We start from the raw sequence: 14,335 nt of genomic DNA, 5'->3' as shown, positions 1-14,335 counted from the left end.
TCATCGGATTGGCCTTAACCACATGCACAGCTTTGAGATTTGTGTATTTTTAATATCATGACCATTCCTCACCGTGGTTATACAAAAATACGACACTAATTTCGACTCTGTAGAAAGAAATCCTCAGTCCCGTACCTTAAATTTTTGCATTAGTGACTCCAAATCATCAAAAGATTGCCCGGCCACAATTTTAATAATCCAAAATGGTGAAATTCAAAAGAAAAGATTACTAGTTTCTAATTGATACCCAGTGGAAGGTCAAATTCATGACAATATCTCTAAGATCGAACTAGGATTTTATCGAAGAAAATAAATCCTTGTCTGCCAAGCGTCAAAGTGATCAATGGCATAGGACCAGAATCTCCAAGCAACACTGGCAACACAGGTTTTCCGGTCAGATTTCTACATACAAATAATTAGAACTATTCATCAAAACTTCTTGGGCTCTGTACCATGCCATGTCACATTCAATGAATGGGGCTTCTCAGGAGGACAGCCAGAGTCAGCTAAATAAAGAACCCTAGGATGCAGGTCAAGAAACTGTTCTTCCATAGCAAATAGATGCAATATAGAGGTTTTTCGCCCACTTCTCCTGCAAAAGCCAGCACAATAAGTTCAAACCAAAGACTCCAAATACCTTTATAATCGGAACCAAAGCAAACTGCTACAAGACATCCTTAAAATATTGACCCACCTTGACATGTACACTAGGAAAAGATGAAGTTCTGAGCGTTTCCTGTGTTTCATCCGCAGGTTTCCTCCTAGGCACACTGAGGACAAATGCAGCTTGATCAAAAGTTGCTGCAGTTGCTGTGATACGGTATCCGTAATCCCATCGTTTGTGAATCCCTTCACTGGGATAAAGAAAATCTAGTTCAACCACCTGAAAGGACATGGATATTAAGCTAACAAGATGCATTTTTTCGTTAAGAAAAACTAAGATGAATCTCTTATCCAAAATATAACCTGATCGGAAAATCCTGCACCACGAGACATAACTACTGCCCATCTGCTACCAGCAGTGGCCATTGCCGTGACATAAAAACCCTCCCTCCATTTTTTGTTAATCCACTTGAATGGAAATGAATCACTCACTTTGTAGGATTGCTGTACAAATTGTGTGCCTGGATTCCACAAATCAAGTCAGAAAGTAAGTCAAAATTGGCCAAAGCAATAAGACAGTATGCTAGAAAAACTAACCCTTAGACATCACTACTAACGAACTCCCATTTGCAGCTCCAGCTATTGCACTTATATAGTAATTTTTTTCCCACTGATCCATTATCCATTCCTTCAAATACATAAAAATAGAATTATTTCCAAATAAACAAGACTGCGATACAGCAAGTAACAATTCTACAGGCGTGAAAAATCACAAGCAGGTTGAGGTTACCTTGTGGAGAAAATAGGGAGAGAGTTCATAAACTTGGGAAGAAAAACCAGTTCCCGCATCCATGATCAAAGCCCACAGGTTCTGACATGAAGCCACACTACTAATATATAAACCATCTTCATTTCCTTTCTCAATGTGCTGGGACAGCCTTGCATCTGCCACATTGTAATGATATCTAGAAAGGAAAAAGAAATGATTCGTGCATGTGAGTTCCTCAATATCAGATACAGTTTGCGAGTGGAAAATTCTGAGCATCCATTTCCAGTGTTAAATAAATCAAATCTGATGAGAGGTAATGAACATAGAACAAATAAACACAGAAAACAGCAAACAGATTCAAAGAGATGGTACAGCTATAAGAATCTCCCTCCAGATTACTGTTACAAGGGGGAAATGCTCAGTATCTCATTGCATTTGCATAAACTTCTGTCTTTGGCTAATAATCAGATCATTGCATGAACTTCAAAGTAACTGAAAAAATAACTGCATTCTTAGCCAGAATACTTAAGGCTTGACAGCTTATATTACCTTTGTTTCATTGGTCTCCGAGCATTGTAAACACTTATCCATTGTGTTGCTGGCATACCCATGCGGATCTTCTTTTTAGGTTGTTCATCATCCTCTTCTTCCATGGCCAACCGACCTCTCTTGTGACCAATGAGCTACACAGAATTTTTTATTTTTTTTTTAAATCACATTTACAAAGGACTGGAAATTTCAGATGCCTATCACAAGAGTCAGCAAAACCAATACCTTTTGTGCACCTTCCGTATTAATTGGCCTAATATCTGGATTTGGACCAACAATGCCATCAAACAGAGAAATATACTTTGCATAGTTAGGATCTTCATCGAACTTCAAGTTCACCACATGTTCAACAAACTGTCTAAAAGGCTGGGGACAGAAACAACATAGACTCTCCGGAGAAGTTCCCATCTTCTTCTTGCAAACAAGAAACCCTTTGTTTTCTCCCTGAGAAAAGCATGTTAACAACTGATATTCTGAATATAGTTATAGCACTAATATAATTGTCAAATATGTCCAACCTGATACCCCTGCCAAGGGAGACGACCTCGAAGAAGGAAAATCAATGTATAAGCAAGTGATTCCAGATCATCCCTCCTGCTGCCAGTTCTTCCCAAGTGTGCATGCACACTGGCATAGCGAACCGTGCCCCTAATAGAAACAGAATGTTACAATACAGGAGCCATAAGTTCACAGAGAATTGAGTGAAGTAAGCTACATAAAGAGAATATTGACAACCAAATTCAATACCTAAAAACATCTGGGCGTTGGTCATATTCCACGTGCATACCTGTTGTACTATCCCTCCATCTAGTAGCTGTCAGCTCAAATCAGCGAAGTTACAAAAAAGGTGAAATTGCTGCTATAAAAATGAACATAAAAGGTAGCTACTTAGAAAATAACCAATCATACCTAATCCAAGATCAACAAGAAAGAGCTTTTTTTCATCAGGTGTCCCAGGAGGACCTAGCAGAAAATTTTCAGGCTTCACATCCCCATGCACATACCTGCCACAAGTTACAGTCAAGTTTCAGAATGATATTTTCCTCTACTAAGCAGAAAATCGAAGAGGATGGCTCCATAAGAAGAGTTATTCACACTGATACAGTATAAGAAAACAAACAAATGATTTTAAGGCAACATGCAGTTATGAAGCTAAGAGCGAACTACATAAACTCTTGTTTTTACTTCCAAAATTTCATATGCCTCTTTCATCTTTGCCCTATGTTTTGACAGACATATGACCTTACTGATTCCCAAATTACACAGAACTTCCTTCAAAGTATAAACAAACACATTCCTTTCTATTATATGAAAAAGGAAGGTCCATGTAACTAATTCAGATGTTGGAAGATCTTTATGATTTAACTGTATACCATCAAACAAAACTCGTTCTCACAATTACTAAATTGAATACCTCAACCAGCTGAAAGAGAAAAAAATCAACAGGAAAGTAGAAATTGCACCCATCCCCATGCAGGAAACTATCATAGTGCTAATTCGTTAAGAGACGGCAGAATTGGCTCAACAATTATACACACTATCAAGAACATTCAACACCCTCTTCTTCTCAATTTATATATCTTCAAAAAAGTCACAAAATGAGACTGGTCGCAGACAAAAGGGAGAAAATTACCCTCGAGAGTGCATCTTTTCCAATATAGATATTGCTTCAATGGCAATACAAGCAACCATTTCAGTGGACATTCTGAGTTTTACAAAAGAAAGTAAGCTGAGTAAGTAAAGGTCAGAAGTCACACATTTTAGCAAACGCATGATTGATATTTGATGACTGAGTTTTCGAAAACTCACGTGTGAGAGTTATTATTCCAAACATCCCACAAACTAGGTCCCAACATGTCCATAACCTGAATGCATTAAAGTCTTGAGTCAAAAAGCCAGTCCTCGCATGGCAAAATCAGATAGAAGGAACATTGGAATAGTTTAAAAAATTACAACAATCAATGAAGAATATGTCTAAGCAGCATACCATGACATAATAGTCACCTTGCTTTCCCTTGTAGTGTACTCGTGGTACACCATGACTTCCCCCAAGAGTACTGTACAAATAGAAAATGAATTAATATGGGATCAAAACCACGCACCAAAAACTGACTTGGAAAAAAACACAAACTCAGCCCACCACCAACATAATACAGAAGTTCAACATAAAGGGAAAAGGTCAAAAGAAGCAATATCACCCACTTGTACACTTGCCACTCATAAGGCGGTCCATAGTTACATCCTTTACTACTCCTATGCTCAAATTTTAGAGCAACCTGATAGAAAAAATAACAAACCGTGAATCTCCAAATTTAATGACAAACGTAAGGAATTTAATAAACATGAGATATCACTTATCACCCAATATTGTAAAGAAGCCTATACCTCAACGGCTCCAGGTCCAGTCCTCTCATTCATATTTACACCAGAAATTCGACGACCGACATACACTTGTCCAAATCCTCCCTTGCCCAATTTTCTCTCTATTTTATACACAGGGGATCCACCAACTTGAACCTGTAACAAGTGAAGAACAATAGTTTAACAATTAAAAATTTACAAAATGTTATATACAAGTTATTAAATGGAAAACAAGTCCAGTATGCCCAATGGCAAACCAAAATAAGTACTTTTCAAAAATGACTAATCTCAAGTTTTTCACTGATCACCCCAAACAGCCAAGATATCCTACCGGTTTGAAGATTAATTGAGCGCTAAACCTAGAGATAATATCTATTTCTTGTACTCTAAAAAAAGAGTTCATTTTTCACTCTTAAAATCATTTTTTCACTTAATCTTCTATTGCATTCTGTATGACTATATGTCAAATAGCTTAAGCTCAACTTAACATATTTCAATGAAGGAATAGACCATGTTTGCCATCTCGTCAAGAGACTTACGTTACACTCGACAACTATCACATGTAAGCAACTAAAATACCACCAAAGTTCAAGGAATAATATGCGTAAGAAATTATTAATCATCAGACCGGTGGGGAAAGCCCAGACCTTCTCAGGAAGCGGAGCGGTGCTCCCCTCATCTTCACCGGCATTACCCTTATCATTGCTCCTGGCTCCACTATCGTAGTCATCCATTTGCTTCTCCCCAACCTCTTCTCTCTGCGCTCCACCAGCAGCAGCTTCACCAACACGAACTCCGTCGTCCAAGCCCTTGATCTCGCCCTCCTTCACCGGTACAGCTACCTTCTCATCGACCACCACCTGCTTCTGTTGTTTGTTGGCCTTAGGCTCTGCTGCCGCCGCCGCCGCCGCCCGCCTCCCTCTTGTTCTTGTTGCAATTGCTTCCCCTTCCCCGATCAATGGACTATCTTGCTGCTGCTGCTGTTTCTTCGCTGCTGCCCGGCCCCTGCGCACTCCACCACGCAGTACCGGCATCGTTCATCCTCCAAATCTCATCCTCCTCTCAGGAATACCCGGAAGAATGTCAAAAATTATAAATTTTGCGCCGTACAGACACAGTTCACTTCGGATCAGAACCCACCGAACCCGAAACTCGCAAAACCGACAGAAATCAAATGAACGACTTCAGACAAAACTTCATACCAGACCTTCACGAATTTGCGCGAAAATTGCAACAGAAAACGAAGGTAAACACAGATCAAAGTAACTAGCACAATCAAAAATCCAGGTTGCGATGCTATCTTCCCGAATATCTAGAACTCCGCGAATCTTTGAGTAGTTGATCGTGGAACCCGAATTAGGGTTTCGAAAGAAATCGAACACTGTAGAAGAGAAGCGATCGACGGGAGGGAGAGAATGGCGGTGTGCTGGTGCACTTTGTGAGACGTAGAACACAAAGTTCGATATTTTTTTTCGAAAAAGAAATTGCAAATTACCGGAAAATTTGGAAATTCAAAAGTTATTGTTGTCACCCTTGGATCCGTCGATTGGAGAAAATTAAACGGCCAGATTAGGGTTCACAGAGAAACTGACGTTCATGAAAATATGAAAACGAGCTGAAATTACTAAAAAGGGCTCAGGGGGGTGATCTCCTGACGCACCTACGAGCCTTTGCTGGGCTACAACTCACAGGTGGAGAAAAACTAGTAGTGCGATCGTTCTTTGGCCGCGGAGATGCTTTCACGCTCGCCTTTGGTTCCGCTAGATAAGCAGGGATAAAAAAAGAGGATAAATGATTAATTTTTGTGATAATTTCATTTAAAAAATATTATGTGATGGACGGATACCGAAAGCCACATGTAACTTAAATCTCTGATTTGTTTAAATTTAAAAAATAAATAATTTTTATAAATTTAAAAAAAATGATGAAAATCAATTCATTATATATAGTTTTAAATAAAAGAAAAATCATTTTTATTTAGTTACAGTCATGAAAAGTTAATTTTTTTTAATAGTAATTTTTAAATTTTATTATATCTTTATATATTTCCATTCATTAAAAAAATAATTTATTATAGTATGATATATTTGTGCACTCTTTTATTTTTGTGACATTCTCTCTAATTGTTTTTAAACACTATTTATAGTAACTATAGTTTTTTCATATTTTTTGTTATTTTCAAAAGTTCAAACAAATATTATAAGATTTTACAAGATTTACTTTTTTAAAAAATAAATGTTTGTGAAAAAAATGCTTAAACAAATAGGGCTTAAACTTTAAAGAAGCGCTTACAAGTTGCAGGTGACTGAAAATTTGAGGAAATTATGTATCATGAATCACACGTTATGTTTTGATAATAAAAATATCAATAGAATTATCTGCGCATGATTCCCAATTTATTTTATAAAACTTGCTCAAAGAAATTTCCTGCCTTTTGTTTTAGAATTTATGAACATTTTTTTGGTAATAATTTATGAATAATTAAATCTTAATAGGCCTCCAAATTTCCTGAGTTTTATTGGACCAGTCCCTTCCGCGGTCCACGGGCCCAAAAAAGCCTACTAATCTCTAATTTCCATCCTAATCAAACCAACCATAAATAAATAAATAAAAAAGTTGCTCCTCAACTAATGGGCTCAATGATGTTAAACCTCAATCTACGGCCTCAAAGCCGATTTAAACACTATTTATAGTAACTATAGTTTTTTCATATTTTTTGTTATTTTCAAAAGTTCAAACAAATATTATAAGATTTTACAAGATTTACTTTTTTAAAAAATAAATGTTTGTGAAAAAAATGCTTAAACAAATAGGGCTTAAACTTTAAAGAAGCGCTTACAAGTTGCAGGTGACTGAAAATTTGAGGAAATTATGTATCATGAATCACACGTTATGTTTTGATAATAAAAATATCAATAGAATTATCTGCGCATGATTCCCAATTTATTTTATAAAACTTGCTCAAAGAAATTTCCTGCCTTTTGTTTTAGAATTTATGAACATTTTTTTGGTAATAATTTATGAATAATTAAATCTTAATAGGCCTCCAAATTTCCTGAGTTTTATTGGACCAGTCCCTTCCGCGGTCCACGGGCCCAAAAAAGCCTACTAATCTCTAATTTCCATCCTAATCAAACCAACCATAAATAAATAAATAAAAAAGTTGCTCCTCAACTAATGGGCTCAATGATGTTAAACCTCAATCTACGGCCTCAAAGCCGATTTAAGACCATTGAAAAGCCCCATTCTTGATTCTCTGCATCAACCCTTTGCATGAGGCATGAGCGATGAATTGGCTATGGAGGTAAATAATAAAGATTTCATGATATACATCATCAAAAGAAATACTACACCAATAAAAATTGAATCTAGTAAAAGAGATTAATTCATCATAATGTGACGAACTAAATTTTAAATTTAAAAAAGATACTCACATTTATTGCCTAATAATATTTCAAATAAGAGTACCTTTAATATAAAAAAATATCGGTGGACAATCAAAAATAAAAATAAAAGAAGTACTTGATTTACAAAAAAAAACAAAGAAAAGAAAAAAAGAAGTACTCTCTTTGCTTCAATGGAGTTAAATGTTTTTGGGCTTTTTGGCATTGGATGATATAATGTTTGGCATGCTGCCAAAAAAAAAAAGTTAATAGGTGAACAATTAAAAAAGTAATGAATACGGGAATGAGTTGAAATAGACATGACAATATGGGAAAATTAATCATAACTCTTTATAATTTTTCATAATTTTGAATTAGATCTCTGTATTTTATTTTCTTTTAATCAAGCTAGATCCATTAAATATGTTAATCTATGAGAACAAAAATTATTAATGAATAATTAACTTTTTCTAAACAAAAATACTTTTCAAATTTTAGAAAATCTGATGTAATATTTTTGGCTTAAAAAAAAGAAAGATTTAATATAATGTTTACAATTTTAGTAATCCTTATGAAAATTTTATATGGATGAAAATCATCTAAAAGAATAATCTAATCACATAAATTTTGAGTTATAAAAAATATATATTCAATTTTAAATTTATATAATTTTTAATTAAAAATAAAAGCTCCAAATTTCATTTTTTAAAAGAAAAAAATTAAGAATTTTAATATTCATGGATTAATAAATTTAATGGATAAAACTACAAGAACTCAATTAAAACAAAATGGGATACAAGTACGTAATTCAAAATTAAGAAAAATTATAAAGACCTGCATACTAATTCACCCAAGAAAATAATTTTTGGTTTGCATTGAAAGAGAAAGAGAATTTGTTTTCAAAATTAGGTATGGCATAATACAAATAAAAATGAAATTCAAAAGGAATAATAGAAGGACCTAAACACTCTAAAAAGGAAAGTAGTGTTATTCATATTAGAATAAGTTAAATCAAAAGAATAAGTTGATTTAACTTCCTCAACTTTTATATTATGAATAATAATATAAAGAATAAGTTGATTTAACTTCGTCGATCTATATATTATTATTCTTATTCTAGAGGATAGAGTTTAAGTCTTATTACATATACTCATATTAAATAAGTATATTAAAAACATTTACACAGAGATGGGGATGAAATCCCTGCATGCGCGCCAAGTTAAGTAAAAAAAGAAAAGGTGACACAGAATATCCATGCACCCACAGGTTATGGCATACAAATTAGCCTCCTCCACGCTAAGCTTTGTTTCTCCTACCTCCTCACCGTTGTTCCTATAAATACACAACCCCTTTGCCCCTTCCTCTTCAATTCATCTCTTCGTGCGTGTCTCTCTCCGGACACCAAAAGCGAAGAATCCAAACAACCCCCCCTTTAAAGCTGTAGACAAATCAAAGAGCAATTCAATATAATACAGCAATGGAAAGCAATTTGCCAGTAATATCCAAGAGAGCATGCAGCGTTGCACGCGTCGTCTTCTTCATGCTCCGTAAAGGCTTCGCCAAAGGGAAGCTCATGATGGACCTCAACCTCATGCTCAAACGCCGTGGCAAGCTCGCCGGAAAAGCCATCGCCAACTTCATCTCCCACCACCACCACCATGGCAGCTCCGCCGACGATGCTTCCCTGCAGTTCTCCACCGCACGCGAGTACGAGTTCAGCTGCAGCAACACTCCCAACTACAGCTTCTTCTCCAAACGCCATCCCCGTCACTTGTTCGCGTGTGCTCACGCGCCACTCACGTCGGACGATGACGCGGTGGCGGTTAATAATGCCCTTACCGTGGCGTTGGAGATGCTGGATGACAAAAAAGGCAAGGACGTGGTGGAGGCCTCCCCGGCGCTTCCCTGGTTTAGGCGGACCCGGACGGTGAGACAAGTGAGGGTGACGGACTCTCCGTTCCCGGTGCAAGACGGCAACGACGACAGGGACGATCAGGTTAACGAGGCGGCGGAGGAGTTCATAACGAGGTTCTACAAGGAGCTGAGGAAGCAAGATTGAGCAATTTCGCACATGTTCTGTGTTAAGACTTAATCATAATTAATTAACCGTAAAACAACGAGCAGTTTTGGATATGTTGATGATAATTATCCCCAGCTCAGTTTTCGTCTTTTGTGGGTTTGGTGATTTTGGCTTCAAGGTCATTGCAATTTCAGATACACGTATTGTGTACTTTTAATTGTTTTGTTATCATTATCAATAAATAAAAAATCGAATGAAACATGCTATATGAACGGTCAGTATCTCTCTGTTCTTCTTTCAGCTTTTCTCTTTCATTTTTGTGCCTCTTCATTTTTGCACCAGTCTGCATGTGTGTGTGTGTGTGTCATTATATTTCCCTTCATTACGGTCCATGAAAGAGTTACATTGAAAGTGAGCACTTGTTAGCACTAGGCCAATTCCAATTATATACTTTTAGTCTCTGATCAACTAATGTAAACAAATGTAATTTGGCACTGTATATTGACAAGCAGAAATACATTTGTTAGTGTTGCTCATAAAAATTAATTTCAAAACTCTTTGCAATATGACGAGACTCATGTACGTTGTCATTATAACTTAAAACACCCAGTTAAGAATCAATAAAATGATCAAACAAACCAATTAATATTGGCGTACCAGAGTGGCAAATATTTTCATCACTCTTGATAAGCAAAGTGGTTGGGGGTTTGAGAGGGGTCTATTCATTGCTCTTAGTATCTTGAGAGAGATATTATCTGCATTTGGCTAGCCTACTCCTTATACTTATTAATTAACAAAATGATTAAACAATTGGAAATTGAAGAGGAGTAGAATAAGAAAAAAAAGTAATAGAAGATTACACACAAAATTTAAAGTGAGAAAACCTCCAACATGAGAGATAAACCCATGAATAATGAGAGAAATTTCACTATAAAAATAGAGTTTACAATGATTAATCTCTCTCTCTCTCTCACATACGTAAAAACGTAAAGACTAAATATAAATTGTTTTAAAAATAAAAATATTAAATTAGCTACTAAATAATATGCACTGAAATCTCAATTATAAATACAATAGAGATGTGATAAATTTTAAACAAAATAAATAAATAATATTTTACGTATTATAAAAATTTGAATCATACCCTCACCACACTCTAATTATATATATATATATATATATATATATATATATATGCACGCTTTACAGTAGACTCTTTTCTACCTTATAACTAATGTACTTTAAACCCCCTCCATATTAGAATGGGAGAAAAATAGGGAAAAGAGAAAATTAAGCTGGAAAAATAAAATAAGAGGGCATTCTCCCATGAAAAATAATGGTGGAAAATATCTTTTTCCCATGACTTTCTTCCCTTTGTATTTTCATCTCATTTTAAACAAAGCATATTTTACATCATTTTTTTAGAAATAGGATAGAAATAGGATCGATACTTGTGGTGAATATTAATAGTATATGGAGGGTATATTCTGAACGTTAGAATGGGGGAAATCTCATTTGGAAGCTATTCGGCTTTAGGCACATGATCAAAGACTGGGTTTAAAAAAAAATCAAAATGAAAGCAACGTTTGAATTATGATTGGACCTAACCTTTGTTCGTAGGGCTAACAGGAGAAAGCTTAGCATCAAAGAAAATCTACTTTCGCTGTACGTAAGGCCCTCCTTTCACTTGTCTTTCTCTAAAGTCACCTTCTGCGCTCCTTCACTAACCATGCATCTATACATGGCTTTTATAAAAACGTCATCCTATTGACTTGATTAGCTTGTCGTTTTCGTCTAATTTCCATATTTATATGATTATTATCACACACATAAACGTCACCTGAAATTTTGACAACTGTTACACATAATAAATTAACAATGTATGCTACCATCCAGATATTTATTAGTTCAATTGATAAGGGAGATACATTAGTTTAACTAAGATTTATAGAATTCAAGTCTTGAGAATGCATCTGCATTAATGATAGAACTTTCACTTGAAAGGATCTCATGTTGACCTAACCTAAATTAGTTTGATCTTTGGAGTTCAGGTACTAAGATCAGAGGATGGGCGGGTTTGAGTCTAGAGATATCAAAACTCTTTTAATGTAACAAAAGCAGTTAATTAATAATGTTTAATTTGCTTTTTTAAGAAAATTATATGCTGTTTAACTTTATTAATTACTATTGTTGTTGTAATGCATTGCTACCTACAGCTAAATTTACAATTGAGCTCCACGTATGCTTTTGTAATAGTGTGAAGAAAATATCTTGCAGCCAGGCTGTCTTTTTCACTTTTTTTTTTTGGTCATTTGGTAGTCGGTTGTCTTTTTCACTTTACTTAAGTATATAGCTCGCAGGCGTGTCAAAATGTATGCTCTATCTTGCCTAATTGTGATTCATGTGAATGAAGTTTTATGCTTTTTTATTCAAAACTATATACTCTAAAGTTGAAGATTTTATATTTTTCGTTCAACATTTTTTTTTAAAGAAATGTAATTTTTCATTAAAACACAGTAATACAAGCAATATATATAAACTTCTATGGAACGATCATGAATGCAAGCAAAATGCAAGTTAATTCAAGGAATTAATTAATTATATTGTGGGTATTCCTGGGATTAAGATCATCTAAATAACAAGGGTCCTAGCAGAGAGATTAGTTGTTGTCGGGAAGCATAATTGAGATACAAAGCATGTAAGCAAATTAAAGATTGAGGGGGAAAAATGGCTTTAATAAAGGTGTGCTTCGATTTTCGTCATGTGGAATAATTTTTGCAGTTAGGGTCTCGTAACTTTTTATAATGCTTTTGCGTTAATGGGGCTACATTTTAGACCCATTCACGTTTAATTATATATAGCAATTTACTCAATGAAAGAGAAGCTCTCGATATGCTATAAGATTAATTAATATTTAATTAATGGGTTTCTTTGCCAATTAAGCCAATTACGTCCCTTGCACCAACGACAAAGTAAAACTTGTAGGACACCTTTTTGAATGCATTAATAATGAAAGTGTAGCCCATATAGGGCCATACATTTGTTGGCTGACAGCTACAACATATGTACTATATATACATATACTGCATAGTAGTGATGGTTCTTATACTGTGTTTAACTGATTTTTCATAATATTTTTAAATGAAAGCTTTCTTACCCATGATCTGGTGTGGTGGAGATGATAATTCTGATGACTAAATTTAGCGTGAGTGGTATAAACTTTTATTAATTAAGCAAGTGGTTGGAGTTTGAAGCTAAATCTTTGTGCATGTAGCAATTTAATTAAAAGAGGTCTACTCATTGCTTATGATATTTTGAAAGAGATATTCTCTATCCTACAAATAAAAAAGGATTAAATGACAATTTGACTCTAAACTATACTCCAAAAATGTTTAGGATTCTAAACTTATTTTTAATATAATATTTTTTTTTATTTTTAAAAATGGTATAATATTGTCACCACCGTTAGTAAAAGTTAATTTTAAATGTTAATTGATTAAAAAATGACAAAAAAATCTAAAAATTACAAATTTTTGTTTTTGCTTGCAATTTTGTAATCTTTTTTTTTTTGTATTTTTTAAAGTAATTTTTTGTCATTTTGTGATCAATTAACTGTCAAAGTTAATATTTGTTAACTGTGGAGGCAACATTACACTATTTTTAAAAGTTAAAGGAAAATACTATATAAAAATAAATTTAGAGTCCCAAACACTTTAAACCCATAATTTAAGAGATAAATTACTCTTTAACCAAAAAAAAAAGAATGATAGTTAAGTCCTAAATTCACTAAAAAATAAAGAGAGAATTGATAATAGTTATATTTTGAATAAAAATTAAAAAATAAATTGAAAATATCTATTTAAAATTATTGTTGTTTCTGCCTTTCTCTTGTTTTTTTTTTTTGTTCAGTTTTTTGTTGTTTATGTTGTTTTCTTCTTTTTCAGGTTCTTGTTTTTTCTGTCTTTTTTTAACCTCATAGGTTGCATCTTTAGACTTTGTGTCTTTTTTTTTTTTTTATCTACGACTATTGGTGCATGTGCATGTGTAATATTTTTTTTAGTGATTAATAAAGACAAAAAAATATCATAGTTGAGATTTCTATTAGTAACATTCTATGAATTGATGTTTGCAATTATTTTTAAACATTTATAATGAGAAATTAATTGTCATTAATTCATTCTTTTAAGATTTGATTATCATTCTTCTTTCTATATGCGAACGCATTACTTGCAACATATATAAATGCATATTTCCCTTAAATATTGTTAATGGGAGACTTAAAGTATTAAGTTAATGGGCGAAAAAGTTCTACAAATTAAAGAAAATTCAAGAAAAGAAAATGTATCCAAACTTGGGGAAGAAAATATCTTGGAGCCACCTAGTTATCTTTTTACTTAACAATGAAGTACTTTTAAAATTTCTCTAAAAAATGACTGGAAACCTAAAGGAATGGTTTCCAAACCTCGGTGAGTATTAGAAGATCCAAGCAACACAACTTCTGCAATCTGCCTGTAGCTTTTGCTCTCCTTTTCCGATTAATCATATGTTAATGTTTAACAATTTTTAATTTTTAATTAAATATTTTTTGTTTATCATTATCATTATATAATATTTTGTAAAATGAAAATCATGATGTATTGTTCTTATATT

At 34.0% G+C, this 14,335-nt stretch overlaps 2 protein-coding genes across 3 annotated transcripts; one reads left to right on the top strand and one right to left on the bottom strand.

The window, feature by feature from the left end:
* Positions 1-212: 212 nt before the first annotated feature.
* Positions 213-5,720, bottom strand: LOC129288691 (casein kinase 1-like protein HD16). Of its 2 annotated transcripts, XR_008588048.1 has the most exons (17): positions 4,930-5,720; positions 4,307-4,438; positions 4,124-4,197; positions 3,909-3,978; positions 3,731-3,786; positions 3,555-3,626; positions 2,831-2,925; positions 2,669-2,735; positions 2,440-2,569; positions 2,147-2,365; positions 1,922-2,055; positions 1,394-1,568; positions 1,201-1,291; positions 967-1,124; positions 695-883; positions 453-592; positions 213-373 (listed from the first exon to the last, which is right to left on the bottom strand). XR_008588048.1 is itself a non-coding variant. In XM_054925410.1 (16 exons), the coding sequence occupies exons 1-16, from the start codon at positions 5,314-5,316 to the stop codon at positions 533-535; spliced, it is 2,109 nt and encodes a 702-aa protein (XP_054781385.1). In that variant the 5' UTR covers positions 5,317-5,720; the 3' UTR covers positions 213-532. The 2 variants fall into 2 exon arrangements, 1 of the variants encoding a protein (XP_054781385.1); XM_054925410.1 differs by having other exon boundaries at positions 213-592.
* Positions 5,721-9,142: 3,422 nt separating this feature from the next.
* LOC129289325 (uncharacterized) lies at positions 9,143-9,724 on the top strand. Its single transcript, XM_054926090.1, has one exon. It carries the CDS (start codon positions 9,143-9,145, stop codon positions 9,722-9,724), a length of 582 nt encoding a protein of 193 aa, XP_054782065.1.
* Positions 9,725-14,335: the final 4,611 nt, after the last annotated feature.

Source organism: Prosopis cineraria, unplaced genomic scaffold (genome assembly GCF_029017545.1).
Source record: "Prosopis cineraria cultivar Desert tree isolate PC_DT_omini unplaced genomic scaffold, ASM2901754v1 PC12, whole genome shotgun sequence".
Lineage (NCBI taxonomy): Eukaryota > Viridiplantae > Streptophyta > Magnoliopsida > Fabales > Fabaceae > Prosopis > Prosopis cineraria.
This window is presented reverse-complemented; position numbering and strand designations above follow the sequence as displayed.